General features: G+C 37.3%; 2 protein-coding genes across 2 annotated transcripts in view; both read left to right on the top strand.

Annotated features, from left to right (window-relative positions):
* Positions 1-2915: 2915 nt before the first annotated feature.
* Positions 2916-24635, top strand: part of LOC131686170 (uncharacterized) — a 38754-nt gene continuing 17034 nt past the window's right edge. The window contains exon 1 of the mRNA XM_058970375.1: positions 2916-3106. The gene's annotated coding sequence lies outside the window, so the exon portion shown is untranslated. The remainder of the gene's footprint in view (positions 3107-24635) is intronic.
* LOC131681221 (uncharacterized) lies at positions 14921-16934 on the top strand. The gene is made up of 3 exons (XM_058961925.1): positions 14921-15074; positions 15313-15878; positions 16905-16934. The coding sequence occupies exons 1-3, from the start codon at positions 14921-14923 to the stop codon at positions 16932-16934; spliced, it is 750 nt and encodes a 249-aa protein (XP_058817908.1).

A 24635-nucleotide genomic window follows, 5' to 3' on the forward strand; every position in this document is an offset into this window, starting at 1 on the left:
GTGCTGTTGATTTGGATGTGTTTACTGTCTCTGAACAAATGGTTATATCTGCAATCCTGAAAACCAAGTCATCTTATGCACCCGGCCTCAGTGCTATACCTTCAACTGTTTTGAAAAAATGTTCGGACCTACTTGTAACACCACTTGCATATATTTTTAACCTATCGCTTCAGCAGCAAACGTTTCCTGAGGATTGGAAATGCTCAGTTATGTTCCCGGTATTCAAGAAAGGTGACAAACGCAACATAGCGAACTATCGCGGAATCTCTTCGCTAGGAGTCGAATCTAAAGTTTTTGAATCAATTATCAACGAGGCGTTATTTTCTGCTTGTCGACACTACATTAGTACATCTCAGCACGGATTTTTCCCAGGACGTTCAGTCGAGACGAATCTCGTCTGCTTTACGTCATTTTGCACGGAACAAATGTCTAAGAAATTGCAGGTGGATACAATATACACTGATCTAAAGGCAGCTTTTGATAGAGTTAATCATGAGATACTGATAACAAAGCTTGATAAGCTAGGGTGTTCTACTAGATTCTGCCATTGGCTTCGATCCTACCTTGTGCACCGTGAAATCGTTGTTCAAATTGGCGATATTGTTTCAGAATCCTTTTTCAACACTTCCGGAGTTCCTCAAGGTAGTACGCTAGGTCTACTACTTTTTTCACTGTTCGTGAACGATGCGGTTTTCGTTCTAAGCCGTGGAGGAAAGCTGTTTTTTGCCGACGACTTAAAATTTTTTCTTGTTATACGGAATGAAGCCGATTGCCGTGAGCTACAGCATCTTATTGACACCTTTTATAGCTGGTGTGTAAGAAACATGATGGTCCTTAGCGTTGCAAAATGTTTTGTCATCAGCTATTACCGAACGAGAAATATGGTTACCTTCAACTATAACATCGCAGGAACTCTACTACAACGCGTTGACCACGTGAAGGATCTAGGAGTCATTCTTGATGATAAGCTAACGTATACTCATCACGTCTCAGCGACCATCGACAGAGCCAATCGTTTGCTGGGATTTATTTTCAAAATATCCAACGAATTTCGGGATCCTCTATGCTTCAAGGCTCTTTATTGCTCATTGGTGCGCCCGCAGTTGGAATTTGCAAACGTCGTTTGGTGCCCGTATCAAGCTACGTGGAGCCTTAGGATCGAAGCAGTCCAGCGTAAATTCATACGATATGCGTTACGTGAATTGCCGTGGAACGATCCATTAAACCTGCCACCGTACGAGGACCGTTGTCGTCTTTTAGGACTTAATACTTTAACACGCCGGAGGCATGCAGCGCAAGCTACCTTCGTGTCAAAGATTCTGCTGGCTGAATATGATGATCCGGAGCTACTAGCGCAAATCAACCTCTACGCGCCTACCCGTTCTCTTCGCCCTCGAGCCCTGCTGCATTCTGAAATGCGCAGCACTAACTACGCTACCAATAGTCCAATTTTAGCAATGAGTCGTCGCTTCAACGAGTTTGCTGAAATTTTCGACTTCGTCATGAACTCTTCGCAGTTTCGTCGTCGTGTATTGTCACTATTTTAATTATGTTTAGTTTACCTTAGTTTAGTATAGTTCATTAAGACAAATTGTCAGTTGGACTTTTTTTTTATACAAATACAAATACAAATACAAATTATCTTGCAGTGCTATTTGCTTCTTTCTTTAGTAGTTACAGACGAAGCGCGCGCTAGTCGTGCAAGGTAAGTTTTTCACTTACAGTGTATGCTTATTTTGGGCCTTTCAAAATTATTTCATTTTCTCGTCGCGAATACAATCGATAACTTTTCAGTTGTAACCTCAGTTTTTTTACTAATTTTGATTATTTTTTTCGAGATTTCTTGGTGCTTTTCTTTTTTCTTGGTTGTCTTCTCTAAGAGTAATATTTGACTTTTTAACAACATTCAATTCGGTAGAGATAACTGAATAGGGAGAGTTATGAAAAGTTAGAGCCATAGTACTCCAGTGAGAGTAAGGATGTGAAATATACAGATCGGAAAACTAGAAGTGGCAGAGTCATTAGAAACAGGCTTAAAATCTTACGGCCTAATCTTTTGTCTTCTGCTGGCAGGTGTCGAGCTTAGGCAGCATTACTACGAATCAAGTGCGAACAAACTATTCTAACACTAGATAAAATTCTTAGTATAAGCTACCTCAAATTCGATTCGCTAAAAAATCTATTTTAATAAAAATGTTGTCATGTGATGAACGTTCCAGTTCTAGATTCTGAACGTTAGTAGTTCGCGCACCTAGTAAACCACTGACTGTGACGCTTTTTCAAACCGTCTTGCTTGGTATGTTATTCATGGTTATCAGTGATCAACAGTCCGCATGAAAAACCACAAAATCAGCATAAAAAGTCGCATGAAAACCTCATAATAAACATTTTAGTGTATATTGAAACATCATTTCTGGCAGATGTTTTGAAATCCGATATTTTACTTCAGAACACTTGGGCCACCCCCTATAAATAAACCTATGTACTATTTCAAACTTCTATTCATTTTAAAAGAGCCTTTTCCGGCACTGTGCTACTCGTCGATCGTAGCTTGGCGGTTTAACAGAATGAAATTTCTCTACACGTTATTGATATTTTTTTCTACCGTTTCATAATGTGAACTTGTAAATCACATTCGCTGTGGTGTATGAGTCTTGGCGCATAGGTTGCTACAATGTCCGAATGAATGACGTTATTGGATTGCTAATCGATTTGCGTGCGTTCGCTTATATTTAAAGAGGGCCTGTCGCAGCCAAGATCCGACCGAGTGTCCTTCATGTCAGTGTGTTTGCGGATGGAGAGTTATCGCTCTTTGGTCTCTTTCTTTCCAATGAATAAATAATTTCTCCCCTGTGTATTTATTGCATCTAAATATACCGGATCGTTCATAATTTTTATAGGAAGACGCTGCCCCTCAGTACTTGGCTGAAATCGATCGTGGAACCTTGCTAATGGAATAAGTATTGAATGTTGATAGGAGTTCCGTTCCGAAACGAGCTTCAATATTTTCTCGTTTGTTTTCTTCGACTCTTTGAATCAAATAACCGACGACCGTTCCAGTGACTGCTGTGTATCGAATGTGGAAGTGGTTGATTGACACCGAAAGGTATCGTGTTTGTGCCATTTTCCAAAAACGCTCCCAGTGGAGCACGCAGTGTTGTTTTACGCACAGTTTGATGGAGCTGCCCAGTGTTTTTCACACAAATACAGTTGCATGGTTTTGCTTGTTTTTTTTTCTTTACTTTATCACAAAAATCTAAATATTAGAAGACCCACACATTGCTCGTGAAATAAAACGATTAATCTCCGTGTCGTCTATATCTCCGGTTGTGCATGCATCTTGCTCGGAATGCTAGCTGATCTTGGCCACAGCGATGGATGTTAATGTCAGGAGGAAAGTTCTGTCGCTGACCGTAATCAATTTCACTAGCTGGCAAGTGTCTCTGCATCTGTTTTCCATCATATTTCCGTGCGCGCACGACGCTTTTCCATGTTCGCGATTTGCTGGCGTTCGTAACTGTCGTCTTGAGTTGACTTTTTGGGGGGTTCGCGATTGTTTCGAGTGAAATATCGGTGAAATATAGCAAACAATATTATGCTCACACTAATTGAAAGTGAAAGTTCGAAATCGGAATTATGAAACGGAATTTTCTGCTGCTGCTGCTCTGTCAGTTTTTGAACTGAAGCCAATTATTCAATCAAAGTTTAGCGATGTGTTTCGGAATGGTTGATATTTATTTCGATTGGTTTATTCAACGAGTTGAAACAGTTATTGATTGATTAACTCATAATAATCATTCATGCATTCATCGAATTTAACAAATCAATAACATGTTACTTTTTTCCTGGTAGGTAATACGCGGTAACTTAGTCACAAGGTTAGCCAAACCGATGAGTGACCTGCTAGAGGGTGTGGCACGCGTAGGTGGTACATATTTTTGTCATCGGCAATTCGTTGCCTTTGAACAATCCACTCGAGTCTGCTAGCCGGTCGTTCATTTTTTCAGCTTCAGACCGAAAACAGATTCTGTTTACGCTATATGCGGTCATTTACTTGTTTCAAGCAGATTAATGAGAAAATGTAGAAACAATCTTCAAAAATCAGAACTTTTAGTGGTTGTCACGTTTAACAAAATTTTGACAGGAAAAAGAGCCTATTTTTATCCCGTTTCTATTATCACCCTATCCATTTGAAGCCGTTGGTTAGGGTAGCGTCTGCCCCCTTTATTCAACGCAATGGTTCGCATTGGGAGGGCGATATTTAGGGCACCAGATTCGAGTTTTCGCTGCGCTCAAACACGAGCATTTCACCGTTTTCAGGCCATTTGTTGCTTTGTATTGGTTTTGGAGAGCGAAGCAAAGCTGTTGATCTGAATTCATGTGGAATCCATCGATTGTAAGACGAGTAATTAATAAAATAGAGAGACACCTTCCCTAATATTGCCAAAATTGGCAGTTTACCGTAATTATGTACTCAATAATGCTTCTAAATAATAAGGGATTCGAGTAACGAGAGCATAGAAGTTATCGTTTTGGCTAAAATAAAATTTGTTAGCGGTTTTCCATAATCAGGAATCAGAATATGTTTTCCATGTTATTAGGAGACTTGTGCCTTGCCATGGCGTCTCATAACTTTCCTGAAAAGGGAAATGAATGAAAAAGGAAGATTCTTCACTCTTGATGGAATAATGAATCCTACTGATAAAACCTATAGTACTTTGCCCCAAGGGGTTTCCAACAGCATGTCAATCTCCAAAAAAATCCCTAGATTACTTCATAATTATTAAGAGTATTCCTTCGAAAAACCGATTAATCATTGATTACTCGATTACTGTAAAATTCCTCAATTACACTGGAAAACTTGGAATCAAAGCGAATTCCTGTTGGAATTACTTCAAATTATTCCGTTATTTAAATCGAAAGCTGCTCAATTTTAGCAAATAGATTCCCGTTCTGCTGGATATTTTCACTATAAGTACCGCAACACATGTCAACTGACAAACGATTCAGATTAATAGGGAGCTGTTGTTAGCTTGCTTTTTATCATTTCTTATACCCAACGATTGCTTTTCGTTGCTTGCAACAGAAATTCTAATGACCTATGCTCGTAAACAGAATCACATCGGTCTTTTTGGATATAAAGGAGGATTTTGATTCAGTTTCTATCACTATGATTTCAGAGAAGCTGCATCAGTATAGTTTGTAACCGATATTAAACAACTTGTTGTCTGAAAAGCACAATACATATTTCGTTTGACAAACTTCACAATTTAGCTACATGGGTTTTGCCCAGGGTATATCTTTCAACCACTTTTTGTACAACTTGTATATAAACGACAACGATGAATGCTTGTCAATTTTTGCATGCTAAGGCAACTTGCAAATGATGGAGTGGCCTTTGTTATAGGATCCAAAGCCGGTATTTTCGGTACCATGAAAACATTTAACTAAGAAAGTAGCTGATTTGGAGCAAAAACTGGACAACAATTAGTCTCCGGAAATCTATCCGGTAATAACTGAAGTCAAATGACACACTCACTAGTAGAATGACGCAGTATAAGTATACACAATGCGCGACAGTGAAGTTATTATTATTTGTCCCCCATTCTTCAACCCACGCTGGACCCTAAGAAATGTTTGTAAAGAGAGTACTAAAGAGCACAAAGTTGAAAGAATAGCGACCTCACGTACCACAAAAGTAATGATTGCATCGACCTTGAGAATTCGAGTGGAGAGTGTACTGTTCGTTCAGTGAAGTGTGCTGAGAATGTTTCATAAGCAAAGTTCTGATTAGTCCTCATTGTGCGCTGTGTGCCGACATAATTAGTTTATCTATTAAAGAACATACACTGATTCAGTACACAGTGATATCGGATTTGGCATCCGCATGCATCGCTTTGAATGACGAGAATTGTACTTTGTTGTCTAGTGGAAAAGGCAGTAGTCAGCCAGAAGAAGTGTTGTACATAAGAGGAAGTGCATGGACTGCAAAGGAGAGGATCAGGTCAACCGCACTCTTGCATTGTTGATATATTGTTGAATACAGAGTTTCTACTATCTATCAGCTATCGAATTCGATGAAAGTTGCGCCGATAAAATTTATTTGGACGTTTAATGTCTCTATAGAATGTTCCTTGGTTCTGCCGATACTGAGGATTTCAGTCATAAGATCAATTTTTTCTGTACAGAAGCAAGAATATGATCAGGTGCTCTGACGTATAAAAACTGTGCTTCAGTTTATGTCCCAGAATTAGCAGTGATTTAGTATATCCTTGGGATCATTGACACCCTTCCCATAGACCGTAATGGTCTATTCATCGCTATAGATAGTTTAAGTTCTATAGAGACCCTCTATTCCATGCAGCGTGTGCACTGTACACTGTACAGCACTCTCCGTATTTTCTAAGGAAAACACGGAAACTCCTGAGTGCTTTTTGTGAAAAATCGTACCACCCTCATACCTTCCAATTGTTCCCTTCCGGATAATGAGAAGGCGCAATCTCTAGCAATCTCAATTCTCATTAGAAGAATGTGAAAGACCAAACAATTTCAACTAATTTTACTTTTTTTTCTCGTCAGAGGACAGAAAGATGGCAAGTCACGTGGAGCAGTGGAGACTGATTATCCTAAAAGTGTCGACGAAAACCTGTTTGAAGGGCTTTGATGCCCTGACTCATATCAGATCATTATACGTTGGATGCGCATTCCTGGCATATTGGGCTTGTGGCAGTCTTTCAGCTTGTGGCAACGATTATCACGACATCGAACATATTGTCTGGTCATGCAACGAGTATTGTGGTGTCAGATCTCAGTTCTTTTAGATTGTGGATGTGCTGACGATAAATATCCAACATTTAGCTATTTGTTCTCTTTTTTCTAACATGCTCTGATTTCTACTACGAGACTGTCAGAAAATCAAATGCTGCACAATTGAATTGGCCTGGATGTCTGGCCCCTAAAAGACACCAGCCGAGTGATCTTCCATAATGTTGCCACTTGTGTTCATCTTCTCTCTGTCATCGTTGTCCGCTATCCCTTTCCTGCTCCTTAATATGATCCCCCTTGTGTATGTCTTCTTTGTGAATGACCCCGTTGTGAAGGTGCTGCCAAAGAATTGATCCACCAAATAACATTTTGCTCGCCTATAAAATGCCGAAAAGTGTTTCTCGTAGTTTTAATTGTTAAATCAAAAAATGCTTCTTGTTAAAAATTTTGAAATGTGTTCAAAGTTTTCAAAAATGTTCTTAATTGCCTCCTTTAGTCTTAATCAAATTCAGTTAATATTTTAGGTCTTAAGTAATTCAATTAATAACTTTTCTTGTATTTTCAATATTCCTAGTTTTAAATGTTTATTGAATTGATATAAAAAATATCAAATTTCAAAAAAAAATTAAGCTGTTGTGCCTAGTTTCAAAACGCCAAATTGTTGAACAATAAAATTGTTATATATTCCTTGTTTTAACGTGTGTCTTGTTAATTTCCTTTTTCATGGATTTTTAGGAACGTGTCCACTGGAGAACAGATAGAGAAAGAATGACCGGATCGGTGAGAATGAAAAAACGGCGAAATTCACCTTTTTATTGGAAACACTGAGAAAAGATATGTCCTCAAGCAGGAATCGAACCCCCTTAGGGGACATTTAGACTAAAAATCAAAGAGGTTTATGATGCTATATCTAGGGACTAAATTAGAATATTTTAAGAGCTTCGGTTTATTAAAAAGAAAGAAAAGTATATGTTCCGATTTTGTCAATGTCCCCGTTTTATCAGCCTAAAATTCACCAATTTTTTCGACGACGAGTTATTACAAGCAGCATAAGGCGTGCAAACGATTTCTCCTTGAGGGGGTCATTTACAAATAACGCTTTTTTAACACTTTGTGAGGATGGATTACAGGAGAACCATGAATGCGAATGGGATGAGACTGGGAATTTTTGTGATTTTTTGTTCGATGTTGTTTGATATTGAATGCAACCCTTTCAAAAATGTAAGGTCAAACAGTTGGCAGAATTCCAGTCATGCAAAAATTAAAACAAAAATGTGAAAATTAAAATAAAATTGATCTTATAGTTTCGAATTACATTACGATTACTTTATGATTAATTGATTACATTGTATCTATGGTTAATTACGCGAATTATTTCAAGAATATAGACAATTCCCTGATTACTATTAATTACCAATGTAATGAATTATTTCGAAAAATTAAAGTAATCCTTGATTAAGTCTCACTATGTTGGCTTGTTGGAAACGCCTTGCTTTGCCCCACTGGACTTGCAACTAAACATATCTTTGAGTTTTAGCTATCTATGTATGGTGAACAAAACCGGATACGCAATTGCATTACTGCCGGGCAGTTACGTATCAAATAGCATGAGGCTAAGTAATCGGATTAATAAAGATCACACGGGTAATACTCAGCACGCTGAATAGCAGCCATGTGATAAGTGAGTTTGTTATGTGCACGTATAACACGTATAACTCGAATCGAACAAGCCTCTTGTATGGTGCGAGTATGAGTGAGTTTGTTTTTTCCATTACCGCAGACCAAGCCCTTTTTACAGTGTGCCCAGTTCGTCGATTTGGAATTAAAATATGTATCTATCTAGGGAAATGTTTAAATGATCAAACGAGACGAGCCAGTGCCAACTCATACGCGGTGCTATCAGAACAGAGAGTTACATCTAATACCTCTACCGATTGAAATTAGTACTGCTTAAGTATTCCATCAATTCAGTACCTCTCAAATTGATATCTGAGCTGCCGTAGATTATATGGTAAGCATTTGCATTACTGCCGATAATGAGTGGAAACCCATTGCTGTTAGGTAAGATACAACCTCGAGAAGAGAACCACCAACCAATTTACAGCGAACAGAATATGGTGGAAGATTATGAGAATCGCGCCACGATAGATTTCGCAAGGCCAGCCTAATAAGCTAACGCTGTACACTTTCAGTCCTTAAAATCGAATTCAGTTGAAAAGGAATCCAAATTGGGGAAGCACTTTCTAGATGTAGTCGAACAGTCAGAACGATCAGTAGAAGGCTTTCAGCCAGTACGAGTCAGTGAAGTCCTTCGTTATTTTGGAGATGAACCCGAATTGCCGGTTTGCTTTTGCGATAACAGCTGTACGGTGTAGGCTAAACGACGATTTTCGCGCCAAATCGAATTTAGAGTTGGCAGCACCCTCTCAGATTTTAATGAAACTTTCTGTACATGAAGACTTTGTCACAAAAAGCCACTTTGCATACTTTGTTTTTCCAAAAGTGATCTAGACTGTCTTTTGAAAGGGCCAAACTTTTTTTACCATTTTTTTTCAATTTTTATCGAAAACTAAACCAATGAAAGTCATAATCATCTCAGAATCCAATAAAACTCAGTTTGTGAGAAGATAATGTCTAATTTAGCAACTAAGCATATTTTTATTAAGCGGTTACCTACTTTTTCATTTTTCATGAAAACGAATTTTTTTATTACTTTATCTGAAAGTACAACTCCTTGAGAATATTTTCCCAAATTTCCAAGATCCGAGAAATAGATCGAAAGTTACAGCGCTTCGAAGCGCGCTTTGGCTACCAAGAGCAGTGGTAATTTGAAATTTTTAACTCGATTATCTCGAAATGTCGTTTTACTAAAAATGGTTTTTCCGTAATCACGATTGCCGAAAAACTACTCAATCAATTTTCTTAATTATTGTTCTAATTGATCGAAATGGATTTTTCTCATACTTTAACGATTCCTTTTCTATTCATAAATTTTAGTTTCATGGATAAGAATTTTTTAATAAAATTTTTAGAGCTCAAAACAGCGAATTTTTACTAAAAACGTTCTCGAATGCAGTAAAAAATTATTATTTATTCAACTAATCGTTAAGGTACGAGGAATACTCATATAAGGGATTGTCGTATAGGTTGGGATAGCTCGATATTTTCGTTCCTATGCAGTGTTGCCATCTGTCATTTTTAGCACATACTAGACTCGATCGTAGCTCACTTTTTATACCAAGTTGAAGTTATAGTTCATTATTGTCACAGCTGCACTAAGGAGTGTCAAAAAACGAGCGAAAAATCTTTTGTTGTACTGATTTTTGCGCCATCTTAAACTGAAACTTTAATTTTAAAGTGTTAAGAAGTAACCAAAATGTTATTACCGATCAGGGTTTTGCGTTTGCTTCATTGGATTTTTTTCTTCGAAAAATTGGTTGGGACAAGCGTGTCGTATAGGTTGGAACACCATACAATTACGCATGCGTACAAGATTGCGTACAAGTTTTACATGTAAAAACTGTGAGTAAGATTAATGGAAGTAAATAAGTCTTTCAGATACTTTTTCTTATTCTAAAATACCAATTAACAAATAAATATTAACCAAAAAATAAATGTAATGCATTAAAGTTTAAATTGCCTTTAATTATTTAAATTGTTTGAAGTGTCCCAACCTATACGACACTTTATTTTTGGCCATTTTGCCGTAATGTAGAAAATTGTGTACTACAAGCTAAAAAATATTGTCATGGAAACAAGATATCAGCCTCTAAAGATACCCGTCCCAACCTAGACTACATTCCCTTACTAATGTAATTTTTTGAGTTTTGGGATTTTAGACGATCTATTGGTCTCTAATCGTGATCACCGCAAACCTCTTAAATAAAAAAGGGTTTCGGGGAAAAGCCATAACTCCACCAATTATCAATTTATTTTAATAAACTTATGCTTGTTTATTTTACTGAAAAATTTACTACCAAAATATTATAAGATGTAATGAAATCATTGCTTTATTCATTTACGTAAATTCAAACATTTTTGACATTTTTATCACTAAAAGGTATGTAACTCCTTAATCAAGAATCCCATTGAAAAGAGTTTATGTCGTTAAACAAATATTCTATTATTAGGGGAATGTGTTCGGTTGTCGGCACACTTTTGTTTTTGGCTCACAACATAACTCCAATCGAACAATATATGGGAATAAGCATACCAATGGAAAGCTAGAGGCCTTAGCTAATAATTTATGAAAGAATTTAATTTATTCTGTCAACTTGAAAAAATTTATTAACAATTTAGTAAAATGCTATTTTTTTACCATTTTGAAAAATGTGGTCGGTTGTCGGCACCCTAAGAAAATTGACTAAAAATGGAAAAATATGAATGACAATCATCAAGATTCAAAGGGAAAAGGAAATTTATTCATTTCAACAACCATCAAAGGCATTATGAACATCATTCTTCAACAGAACCATAATATGTGTATGTGAAAAACTAGTGCGAATATTACGCACTGCTAATGAGGAATTCCACGAAGATCCGTCCGAAAATCTTTAAAATCGTGACCGACCATCTTAGATTCCAATGAAACTTTACACGTTTCACCGTCATGCAAGACTAAATATTTTCCACAGGTAATAAGATTATTTTGACTCAAGAGCAAATTTTCAAAAGGGCGTAAACGTTTCTACGCGCATGAATTTCAATTTTTTTTGTTCGATTACTGTATTTTATACAGCAAAACTATCTGAGAACGAGTTACAGGGAATGAATACTTCTATCTGAAAAAATATACACTGAAAAAAATGTGTCATTTTTCAAAAAAACAAAAATTTATGATAAAAATTTAAATTGCTAAAAAACCCATTTTTTAAATTTTTTATATTTTGTTACCAAAAACCTAAAGAAAAAGGAAACATTTTGAATGTGATTGCATGATGGAGAAAAATCGGAAAAAAAGTTTTCCCAACAATAACTTCGTACATGTTTTTAAATTTCATACTAATAGACATACAAAATTGTAATTCTATTACAGAATATAATTCTAAGCACCATTTAAAATCAAAATGCATTTAACAAAAATCTTCCAAAATGCGATAGTTTTGGAGATATTTGAAATTTTGCTACCTCAAAAACAATTAATTCGTGTAATTATGCTCTTTTTAAAAGTTATTCGCTTTACCCCATCAAAAAATGTCAAAAATTTAATGTTTATCGTTTTAAAGACGTAAAAGCAACCTTTTTAGTGTATTTGGATCATGGAGAAGCTTTCAATAAAAAAGTTTTCCTAACAACAACTTTTGACATTTTTTTATAATTCTTACTATTTGCAGTCAAAAATACAATTTTCTTTTTGAATATGATTCTAAACGCCATTTTAAATCGAAATGCTCTTAACAAAAATTTTCTAAAATGTAGTAGTTCTCGAGATATTTTAACTTTTGTTTTAACAACACAATTATTTTGTTTTATTACGACCTTTTCATAAGTTAGTCGCGTTTCTCCATCAACGATAATAGGTTTTTCAAAAGGCCCGTAAACTTTCGTGCAACTTTCTTTTTGACATCAAGGCGATATTGTGAAACATTTTAAAGTTACATGAAAACAACCAACATATGATTCAGCTATATAGTTTAATCAACAGACCCTATGGATGAAATATATTTTGGTTGCTTTCATGTAACATTCAAATGGTTTACAATATCGCCTTGATATCAAAGAGAAAGTTGCACGAAAGTTTACGGGCCTTTTGAAAAACCTATTATTGTTGATGGAGAAACGCGACTAACTTATGAAAAGGTTGTAATAAAACAAAATAATTGTGTTGTTAAAACAAAAGTTAAAATATCTCGAGAACTACTACATTTTAGAAAATTTTTGTTAAGAGCATTTCGATTTAAAATGGCGTTTAGAATCATACTCAAAAAGAAAATTGTATTTTTGACTGCAAATAGTAAGAATTATAAAAAAATGTCAAAAGTTGTTGTTAGGAAAACTTTTTTATTGAAAGCTTCTCCATGATCCAAATACACTAAAAAGGTTGATTTTACGTCTTTAAAACGATAAACATTAAATTTTTGACATTTTTTGATGGGGTAAAGCGAATGACTTTTAAAAAGAGCATAATTACACGAATTAATTGTTTTTGAAGTAGCAAAATTTCAAATATCTCGAAAACTATCGCATTTTGGAAGATTTTTGTTAAATGCATTTTGATTTTAAATGGTGCTTAGAATTATATTCTGTAATAAAATTACAATTTTGTATGTCAATTAGTATGAAATTTAAAAACATGTACGAAGTTATTGTTAGAAAAACTTTTTTACCGATTTTTTCTCCATCATGCAATCACAATCAAAATGTTTCTTTTCTCTTTAGGTTTTTGGTAACAAAATTTAAAAAATTTAAAAAATGGGTTTTTTCGCAATTTAAATTTTTATCATAAATTTTTGTTTTTTTGATAAATGACAACATTTTTTTCAGTGTATATTTTTTTCGGACAGAAGTATTCATTCCCTGTAAATTGTTCTCAGATAGTTTTGCTGTATAAAATACAGCAATCGAACAAAAAAAATTGAAATTCATACACGTAGAAACGTTTACGCCCTTTTGAAAAATTACTCTTGTATCAAAATATTCCAATTGCCAGAGAATATCACGGAGATTCATATAGCGAACACACCTGCAAAGATTCGTTCGAATCGACGATGGTCATATTTTGCGGTCGGCCGGTTTCTCATGGAATCCCTCTAATGCACTGACGGATCGAATTCACTGCAATTGAGTTAGTTTCAGGCAGTTCATTTTTTACCAAGCTTCAGAAAGATCAGATAGAAGTCATCTAAAGGGAGGAGTGGGCTACTGGGTAAACCACCCCCCCCCCCCCAAGTTGTCTGGTCGTGACTATCTGGTATATACATACTATCTAGCGATGAAAACATGACCAGGTGAGCTTTCTTCATGTAAATTTAAAACGCTAAACCGAGTCGTCTTTCTGGTTTTCAGAATGGTGCCAAAGATCGATCTCTAGTATCTATTCGTAAAGCCCGTTCCAAAATACCCATATTGATTAGGTTACTGAGAACATTTGCCACAAAAAATGGGGTGCCGACAATCGACTATGTTTGGGTGCCGACAACCGAATTTAATAACCTTTTTGAAAACCGATCAAAAAAAATTGTAGCGAACATTTCAGTGTCATTTAATGTTGAATCACAAAATAGAATAAATTCACATCGTAAATATTCAATGCGCATACTTTTTTGATCGATTTACTTCTTTCAATAACACTAAGCAAATCATAAAAAAAATTCAGTTAAGTTTCACTTGTTCAAAAAATATTTTGGGTTTAGAACAGAATATTCAAGTCTGTTTGCTTCAGCAATCGGCACAAAAAGATCATGCTAATATAACACACAAATAATATTTATCAGAATGTCCATGTCTGGTTTCTGTCAAAAGCTACATAGGGGTGCCGGCAACCGAACACTTTCCCCTACTTTTTTATTTTCTTGTTTGGTGCTGAGGAAGAATCAGAGAAAGAATAATCACCACAACATTATGTTTTGAATTTTACATAGGGTAGGAGTATCATTTATGGCAATAGCACCAGTTATGTCATCATTAAAAAAACACTTTTATCAAACAAAATCTTTGGTTACTACCAAATTCATTGTTACAGAGTGGAACTATAATACATGTACTGTTTATTTTGGATACTTTTGATAACATTACAAAAGTCTTGCAATATTTTATTGTTATTTTATTTCAAATTATCATACCCGCTGTGAACCTACTAGTTCAGCTATGAATACACGTTTCCAATTCAATAAAAAATTAGTACAATACGCACAATAACTATTAACATATAGCGTTCTAGGTAAATTTAATACAAGCAGTTTTAATAAAAAAGAACAAATATACACCATTTATCCATATTTATTTGTTCATACACTACTATTACAACTGGTACACTTGACTAGCCATGTTCCTCATTTCGCATCGTTCGAAGTAGGCCATTTTATCACTGTTCCAGTTGTGGCTATAAGCTTGTGTACATTCTACGACTCTGCAAATAACTGCCTAGGCATAACTTTTTAGTGTTTTGTGTGATTGTACATACCTAATTACTGTTCAGTATAAACTTCAAACTACAATGGTTGGTTCTAAGCGAAAACCCGGCAGTGAAAAATGCTCAGAAGAAACCATTAACAAGTGCATTTCGAGCATACGGAAGGGTGCAATGACGTTGTACAAGGCCTGCAAAATGTACGGAAGTCCTATGTCCACAATTCGATACCGAATAAGTGGTAACTGGCAAAACAAAAACACCACAGGTCCTCGGTCAGTACTCACTAAAAATGAAGAAAACGGTATTGTTCGCTGTTTGGTCGGAATGCAAGACCGGGGTTTTCCCCTTTGCTCTTATGGCAAAAGTAAAAGCGTTTTTGGCATCAAATCCCCGCCAAACGCCTTTCAAAAACAACATACCAGGTACAGTCACGCCAAACATAATATTCATGTTAACAACAAGATTTTTTGGTTTAGGCCGTAAATGGTTTGGTGCTTTTTTAAGAAGAAATCCTGGTCTTTCACTGCGTAAGCCGGAAGCGGTAACGACGGCCAGTAGTCGAGTCAGTAAAGAAGATATCCGTGGATGGTTCACCATGACTAAAGATTGGTTACTGGAAAATGGATTCTTTGATATTATGGAAGACCCAACTAGGATCTACAATGGCGATGAAACTTCCTTCTATCTTCATCCAAAAACGAAAGAAGTTATTGCTCGAACTGGGTCTCGTAACGTCTATGAAGTACAACAAGCTCCTGGGAAACAAAATGTTACGGTAATGTTCTCCTTCAGTGCGGCCGGTGCGGTAGTTACTCCTCAAGTAATCCTACCCGGAAAACGAAGGCGTAAAGAAGTAGCAGAAGGTTTTCCAAGCGAGTGGGCTATAGGACTTAGTGATTGTGGCTGGATGGATGTTGATAATTATCGGTTTTACACCAAAAAAGTGTTTCATCCCTTTCTTGTGCAGCAAGCTGTCAAATTTCCCGTGGTTTTCTTTGTGGACGGCCACGCTTCCCATAAAGCAATGGAGGTCAAGAGTTGGGTATTATATTGGTATCTCTTTATCCAAAAACCACTCATATTACGCAGCCGGCGGATGTTGCCGTTTTCAAACCGCTGAAAGATGCATGGAGACGTGTGGTTCAAAGCTGGCGCTTTGAACACTGCGGAGAAATGTCCACATTAATACATTTTGGTAGGGCACTTTCGCAGGCAGTAGAGCAAGGCATAAAAATGGAGAGCATTAAAAATGGCTTTCAAAGTTGTGGCCTTTACCCTTTTAGAGCTGATAGTGTAGATTATACTAAATGCATTGCACGTAAACAAGTACTACATGATGCATCTACTCATCCCACACTTTCGTACCATAGCCCGTTGTCCACCTTGGCAACCGCAACAGTACCCATAGAAGTTGATCCAAATTCAAACCTAGTTTGCAGTGGTTCTGAGGCGGAATCTTCACCAACTTAGAAGAATACTGAGCACATGCCTTCGACGTCAGTTCGTTCCACTTCTTCATCTGAACATCCAGCTATCTCTATGGAGACATCTTCATCACGATATGTTTTAATAGAATTCGATAAGGTTGTCCAAGCTGTTGACATGATTAGTCCGCATACAATGCAAAAAATACAAGGCGATATTAGTCAACTTTCTCGTGAAGATAGAATTATACGCTTCTTCTATCGCGAATTTGTGCATCCGTTCGTCAGGCCTCATAGAGCTCCAACAGTTGGGATGGATCCAATCATTATTGAAAATTTCTACGAACCTGGTTGCAATGATTTCGGTATATTAGAGAATCTAGGTACAAATGACGACGAGTCCACTTTAGCAGTACATGAAGTAAATGAATAGGGTAACATAATTGAATTTTTATAAAGTTAATTTTTTTTATACTAAATTCGTTTCAAGGTATCGAAATCTCTGATCCACGGAACGGTTCACAAGAAATAGTCGTTAAATACGAATTGTTTGATTCGCAGATTCGGCAGCCGATTGAAATAGGTGGTAGAATTTTGAATTAACAATGCTGTAAGTTTCAATCATAAACATTTTTTCAATTCAGATAGGCAAGATGGACGAAGTGGAACAATAAATTCGGTGTTGGAAATAGAGACGATAGCTAATTTGACGTCGTTGGTGTTTGTTTGTTTGTTTATTTGTGGAGCAGGGAAAAGCCCGCTGGAGTGAAGCTCATTTTTGCCTCTTCTCCAGTAGGCATAAAACCTTCTCATCTTTTCATTGTCAACAGGCAATATGCTAACCCTAATGACAAAAAAGCTAATTACTATATAATACACAGAATATAAATAATATACAATGATAGAACATACAAGTAAGTTCAGTGCTTATTAACTATGTCTAACACAAACTCGAAAAGTGAAACTGGCTTAAGTACTACTTACAACATAATACAAAAATTTTATAAACGAAAGCAACTAAACAGTGGATATGACTTCAAAAAACTTTTTTTTTATGGTGGCTCGGGACAAATTAAAGTCGAAGGCATCAGAGAGTTGATTAAACATACGACTCATACAGGCTATGGGTTCGTTATGACCATAATTAGTTCTAGCAACAGGAAGGCGGAAAAAAGTATGGGATCGCAAAACACGACGATGGATGTTGAAGTTCAGCTGTTGGAGTAATGCGGAGCAGTCGATATTACCTTGAATAATATCGGAGACAAACAAAGCCTTTGCGACATTGCGACGACAACTGAGCAGGTCTAGACCGATCAATTTACATCTGTCTTCGTATGCGGGCAAATTTATCGGGTCATTCCATGGAAGATGGCGCAAGGCAAATCGTAAGAACTTGCGTTGAACGGACTCGATTCGGCTGATGCTGTTTTGATAGAATGGTGCCCAGACCACTGATGCATATTCTAATATCGAGCGTACTAGAGAGCAATAGAGTGACTTTAAACAGTGCACATTTCTGAAATTTTTGGCTGTACGAAAGATAAATCCAAGTGTTCTGGAAGCCTTTGATGTTACGTATGAAACATGGTCTCTAAATGTTAACTTTGAGTCAAGAATTACACCTAGATCTTTAACAGAAGTATCTCTCCGAAGATTATTGCCATAAAGTTCATAATTGAAAATAATTAATGAATGCTTACGAGTAAAGGATATTACGGAGCACTTAGATGCATTCAAGACCATCTGATTGTTGCTGCACCAATTAGCGAAGATTTCTAGATCGCATTGAAGAAGTCTTGCATCATCAAGACATTTTACGATGGTGAATAGCTTGAAGTCATCGGCATAGGAAAGCTTGACACATTTTAGTAAAAGGTGGACATCGTTCATGTATAACAGGAAGATTATGGGCCCCAGGTGACTGCCCTGTGGAACTCCGGAGGTAGCAGCAAATGGTAGGGAAAGAGTATCTCCAATTTTAACGCTCATTTGACGGCCAAATAGGTATGAACGCAACCAATTAAGAAAAGGTCCATTAAAACCCAGCTGTTCGAGTTTGCCAACAGCTATACGGTGGTTGATCTTGTCGAAAGCTGCAGTAAGGTCTGTATAAATCGCGTCAACTTGATGTCTTTGTTGGAGCGCATGAGTTATGTATGATGTGTAGGAAACTAAGTTGGTACTGGTAGATCGCTTAGGAATAAATCCATGTTGTTCTTCAGCTATTATGTTACGGCAGTTGTGAGTGACAAAATCCAGGACGATTGACTCGAATAGTTTGGATGTAGCGCACAAGGCTGCAATTCCGCGATAATTGCGCACGTCGCGTTTACATCCCTTTTTAAAAACCGGGAAAACGAAGGATCGCTTCCAACAGTCAGGAAAAATCCCTGATCGCAGAGAGTCGTTGAAAAGGCATGATAAGGGTGTAGCGAGACTTGTAGAACATTGTTTTAGAACAATCGCTGGGATCCCATCAGGACCGACGTTACATGATTTTTTTAGCTTTCTACATGCAGTAATAACTGCATCAGAAGTGATACGAGGATGTTGACCGATGGGGAGCCCACATGGAACTCTTAGAACAGCAGTAGATATTTCTGAAGAGTTCAGTTTATCGTATGTAAAAACACTGCTGAATTGCTTACGAAATAAATCGCAAATATCTTTGGTAGATGAAGCTTCTTTTGCATCACGGATCATGACCGATGGTAAACCTGACTCCTTCCTTTGATTATTTATATAATTCCAAAAGGCCTTTGGATTGGACTTTAGGTGATTTTGAGTGCGTTGTTCGTGGATACGAGAGAGACGTTTGTTTAAACGTTTATATCTGTCGTTGGAAATAATGTAACGAATTTTCAATGGGCGCGTGCGAAATTTCGAGAATTTTTTCAAAGCAGATCTTTTGGCAGATTTTAAACGTTGCAGTGTTCTATTTGTCCAGGGAGGGGAGCAGGGAGTTTTTTTTAACTTTTTGGGTACGTACTGGTCTATAGCGTACAGTAGAACGTTCGATATGACGGTTGCAGATTCGTTGACATCTCTTCCATCGACAACATTGCTCCAAATGATGTTACTCAAGAATTGGTTCATGGCGAGGAAATTTGCATTTTTGTAATCATAATAGATAGACTCAGATATATCTCGAAAGACGATGGGCGAGCAATCGCGAATCGAAAGATGTAAAGGTTGATGATGGTGGCATTTCTTTACAAGCGGAGACGGTGCTTCAGAAATGGAACAGTCATTAATTAAGTCTAAACTAACAAAGCATAGGTCAAGTACACGGCCGTTACTGTTAACGATGTTGTTAATTTGTCCTAGTCCTGCGGTGTTGTAACTGTCCAACAGTTCTGTTGCTAGGTGACTAACGGTGGAGAATGAGTTGTCAGGGAAGAGGTACTTAGCGGGACAGGAGACCCACTTAATACCTGGGAAGTTGAAATCGCCAAGTATTACCATATTATCACTAATTTTCATTTGTGAAGCGATCCATGTAACAGAGCTAAGATGTTCATTAAACAATATTACGTCGCTGGTACGATCCGGAGGAATATATATTACGCAAATGAATAACGTAGATTTTGAAAGCGTTAGAGCGACCCATATTTGTTCTACACATGAGCAATTAGGGGGAAAGAGTTGGCGTGATTTAAAGCGAGAACGCGTTGCAATAAGAACTCCGCCTCCATGGTTCCTGCTACTGTGAGAACTATTTCGGTCGGACCGAAAAACGGTGTAAAGCGGGCCAAATATTTGGTGTGATAACGTATTACCATTCAACCAGGTTTCAGTAAAGGCATAGATGTCATATGATGCATCGGAGCAGGCTAAGTAGTAATCAGTTATTCTCGTATTCATACCGCCAACATTTTGGTAATAAAATTCGAGTTGTTGGTTCAAACCAGTGATGTCTGAATTCCTCGTTCTCGTGGCAGTTGAAGTGGGTATGTTGGTGTGCGATGGGCTTGAAGGGTGTACTGATAGAGTTGATTGGGCAATGGGGTATTGAGTAGCAAAGGGGTTCTCGGCGATTGAATTGTTCGTGCTGGTAATCCATTGGTTATTTGTCGCATTGTATTGGAAAGACGTTGACTTGGTAGCAAATTCTCTTTCACCAACGGGGCGGTTTGAAAACGTTTGTTCAAACTCCGATCTAAAAAAGGAGAGATAGTAATCCCGGGAGGCCAGAAATCCTTTGAGGTGAGGAGTCCCTCGAGCGTAGTAGGAACACTGATCTTAAAAGATACATAAGATAACGGTCGTTCCTGTTCACGATCTTGGCGTACTAGCTTAACACAGAAAATCAAGTTTGGGTCGCACCTGGATTTGCTTACTATATAGAGGATTAAATTATTAGCAGTTTCATTTGGCTGGAATCGAGTTACATAGAACCATTTTCTTGATATTGTGGGAGGTGCAACCGAGAGCGTTGGAATTGTTAATGTTTCAGAACGTTCAATTAAATTACAATTAGGAATACTTAAGCTTTGTATGGCAAACTGTGATCCGGGAACCGTGGGCTGCTGTAGAAATTGTTGACTGTGACGGTGGGGTTGATCATCGACGACAGCACGTACACTGGCGCCGGTGTTGAAACATACGGTTGCGTTAGCAGTATTTGCGTTGTGGGAAGCGGATGTGGAGCTGTTAGTGCGCATGGCAGCTGCGGCGGGAGCAAATGAACGCGCAGCATATGCTGGGGTGATCAGCGATGGAATGGTTTCGAAAACTGGAGCAATTGCAGGTGGTGCAGCGGCAGCAGATGGGCGAGGTGGTGCGGCAATATCAGGTGCAGCAGTAGTATTTGCTATTGAAATAGGTGTAACAGTGGCATGGGAAGTGGCTATGGCGGTAGTGGGTGCAGCAAGACCAGTGACGGCAGTGGTCTCGGTATAAGAAGGCAAAACGATGATATTAGATGCATCATTTGATGCAATCGCAGCAGATGCAGTGGCAGTTGATATAGCAGCAGTTGATTCGGTAAAGCACACAGCAGTAGCAGTAGGTTCGATGGCAATGGGTGCAGCAGTAGTAATAACGTTAGTCGGCGGCGTAGTAGTAGTCGGTATGAGCTCGGAATTAGCAGCAGCAGATGCAATATCATCAATAGCGCAGGTGTTCACAGGTGCATCTATAAGAGGGACTGGTATAATATTGGAAAAATCAGACGTACCGATTGAAACATCAACTCTCCGTCGCTTATCTTCCCGTGGCCGTCGAGATGAGTTGAAACTTGAGGTACGGTCTCGTTTGTTTCCGCAGGAAGTATCGTCGCCAGGCATGAGTGAGTTGAAGATTTCGGAGAATGAGAAGTGCATCCGATTCAGCTCTTCCTCGAAGTTAACAGTAGCGTTGGGATGGGTGGGTTGGCTATGAGGCTGGTTGCAGTTACTGGGGCGTGGTGGTCCGTTGGAAAGATTGCGACACAAAGCACGAGTAGCATCGATTTGTAGGCCAACTAGTTTCATTATAGATGTTATACGGAGTAGAATGAGATCGAGTGTAGGGTTTTGTATTGGTTGATGCTGATGGATTCCAGAGCTACGGCACAACTGACAAAACCAAAAGGCTCCGGGACAATCGCGTACGGCTTTGTGCTGGTTGCTATTCAAACTAGCACACTTGAGGTGGAAGGATTTGCGACATTTTCCACACTCAACTTTGCCACTGCGAACGGTACCGGAGAAACAAGGGCTCGCATCACACTTTTTAGACATTGTTCTCCTTATGACGGCACCGGACAAACACTATTGGTTTCGTATAGTTGACGTTCACTACTGTGAATGAGCACGGGTATGCCGAATGCGAAAATAAAACAATGGTCGATAGCAGCAAACACGAGTGAATAGATTTCACCGAAATCCATATATTGACCAGAGTTGAAAAAAAACCGACACTATGTCTAAGTTCGATACGGGATAAGCAATCGAATTTGCAAAAAAACTGAAACGATAGCGCGTTTAAACCGATGAAAAATCAAAATAATTGCAGACTCTAAGTAATGTATCAAATACTATTTTTAACAATCCATTGCAAGATTCTGAATTAGTTGAGCAGTCAAATGAAAGTATAAGTAGGAACTCAAAAAATCCTAACATTAGTATAGTTGAAATTGTATACTTTCTAGATGAACCGAACAGACTCTAATAATGGATCGTTTTACATTTTATTTTCCTATGGATCGTTTTGTAAATATCCATGAACCATTATTTAACGTTCGATATATGAATCATTTCTAATGTTCATTTTTACATCTTCTATGGACCAAGAAAAATTATTTAGCAATAATTTTCATCAAATTCATGGAACTTTTTCTGACATTTTATTGCTCCATTTTGTAATACCGTGGAACATTTTTGTCGATATTATGGAACATATCGATGTGTTTTAATGTACATTGTTAATATTCTATGGATCAATGTCAGTTAATTTATGGCGCAAAATGTATCATTTTATGGAACATTTCCAATATTTTTATGGGTCATTAGTTGATTTTAATTGCTCTTTTATTACTATTTTAGTGCTCTTTTGCGACCATTTTATGGTTCAATTTTACATAATCTATGGATCAAATCACCCCTTTTTATGGATCATTCACACTGTTTTATGGATTTTCAGTTTTGTTTTATGGAACATGGACAACTTTTTTATGGATCGTTTTTCAATTTTTTATGGATAATTTTTGTTGTTTTAGCGGCGCAAACTTAGGGCTGCCGAACAATTTTGTCAACTTGTAGCTGATATGTTTGTGAACTTAGCACTTTAACTTGTTGGATAGTTAATAGTTAGCCGATGATGTACAGCATTTTGTAGTGACATAATATTCAATGCACAAAAGAAAATAAGTTTGAGGTGGTTCAACCAATGTTTGTAACTGGTGTCATGATTGTTATTTTAAACTTTGGTCAAACAAAAAATTAAACTTTGACAGAATGATTATTTTAAATTTACAAGTATTATATTTCATATTCTTGTTTGTACTGTGGCAGACATAGAATATAGATGTATTTCTGTAATGCATCAATGCAGATTGGAAGGATTTTATTTGCTAACAAAATTTTCAGCGAAGTAAATCTGTCAAATGGGTTGAATCCAAATTGCTGAGCTTTCAACATCTTGGATTGCTAAAACGTTCAGTTCAACGAATTTTCGCTGACGTCATGCAAAAATTGAGAAAGCTTCAAATTCCGATTAAAAAATAACAAATTACAATTAATTACTTCCTATAGTCGTGCGATCTGTCTGATAATGTATTGACAATTATAACTTTACAGATTGAACCTGACACTGGATGTAGACAGTGAATCTTCACATGATTCCTGATGGAGGTACCTCGACAAAATGCGATGTAAACCATAACTCAAAATTTTCTGGACTAATCGTTCTGAATTTTGCAGTTCTTCTTCTTCACATCATTGCCCTGGTAACTACAAGAGATTTTTGCAAAATGCTTAATATTATTATTATTTTACAATGACATGTTAATCGTATTTTAGCAAAAATCGGACTTTGGCTTCAAAGTGCTACGAAAATTCGAACACTGACCAAAAAATAAAAGCTCCCTTAGTTACTTGTGGAATGATATGAAAAAACAACTGTGCAAATGTCTCAACGATTGGACCAGTACATTTTGAGTTACGAGGTACACCGCAAAACCAATTTTCGACGTGGCATCTGACTCAACTTTTTGCGTCATTTCGCCAAGTCATCTGTCCAGTCTCAACTTTCACAACTCTTTCATACATACTTTCATATATACGCAGGGCATATCTGTTCTACCACTAAGAATTAAACGACAATTTGTTCTACAGTGGAAATGCTAATCGTCCAAGATGTGATGGAAAATTATAGATAGTGAATCAAAATATAAATAACGATCAGAATAAGAATATTTGTAGCAGATTGTTTGCCGTCATGGCGGCCTTTTACACTGTTTTCGTTTTGCTTCAGGATGCAGCCATTTCGGCAATAACAGGTACTATCGTCTTAGACCGGACTAAACTCAGGCCTAAAATCAAAGATAGTACCGTATGGCGGTACAAACTAGCTTCAAGCTTACCACTATTAGAGTTCTTCTGACATTTTGTTCTACCGTTAAGTGAATATGTAGCCGAAAATTCATTTGGTGATATTTTTATCAGTTTGTTCAACTGTCCAGTTATATAACTCTCAGGGAGTTGTTATGGTATTTCCATAGTCGCGAGCATGACTGGCTCTTTTTGCCATTCGCTTGAGAGTGCCACTAAAAGCATCACTGGGTCCTTTTCCATGGGATGCTGCAAAAAAGCAATCCTGCGCTTAACTCATACTTTGAGTGGAATCTACACAAGCTTGCAATGTTTTTTGTATTGTGCTGCTGCTCCATC

Source organism: Topomyia yanbarensis, chromosome 2 (genome assembly GCF_030247195.1).
Source record: "Topomyia yanbarensis strain Yona2022 chromosome 2, ASM3024719v1, whole genome shotgun sequence".
NCBI lineage: Eukaryota > Metazoa > Arthropoda > Insecta > Diptera > Culicidae > Topomyia > Topomyia yanbarensis.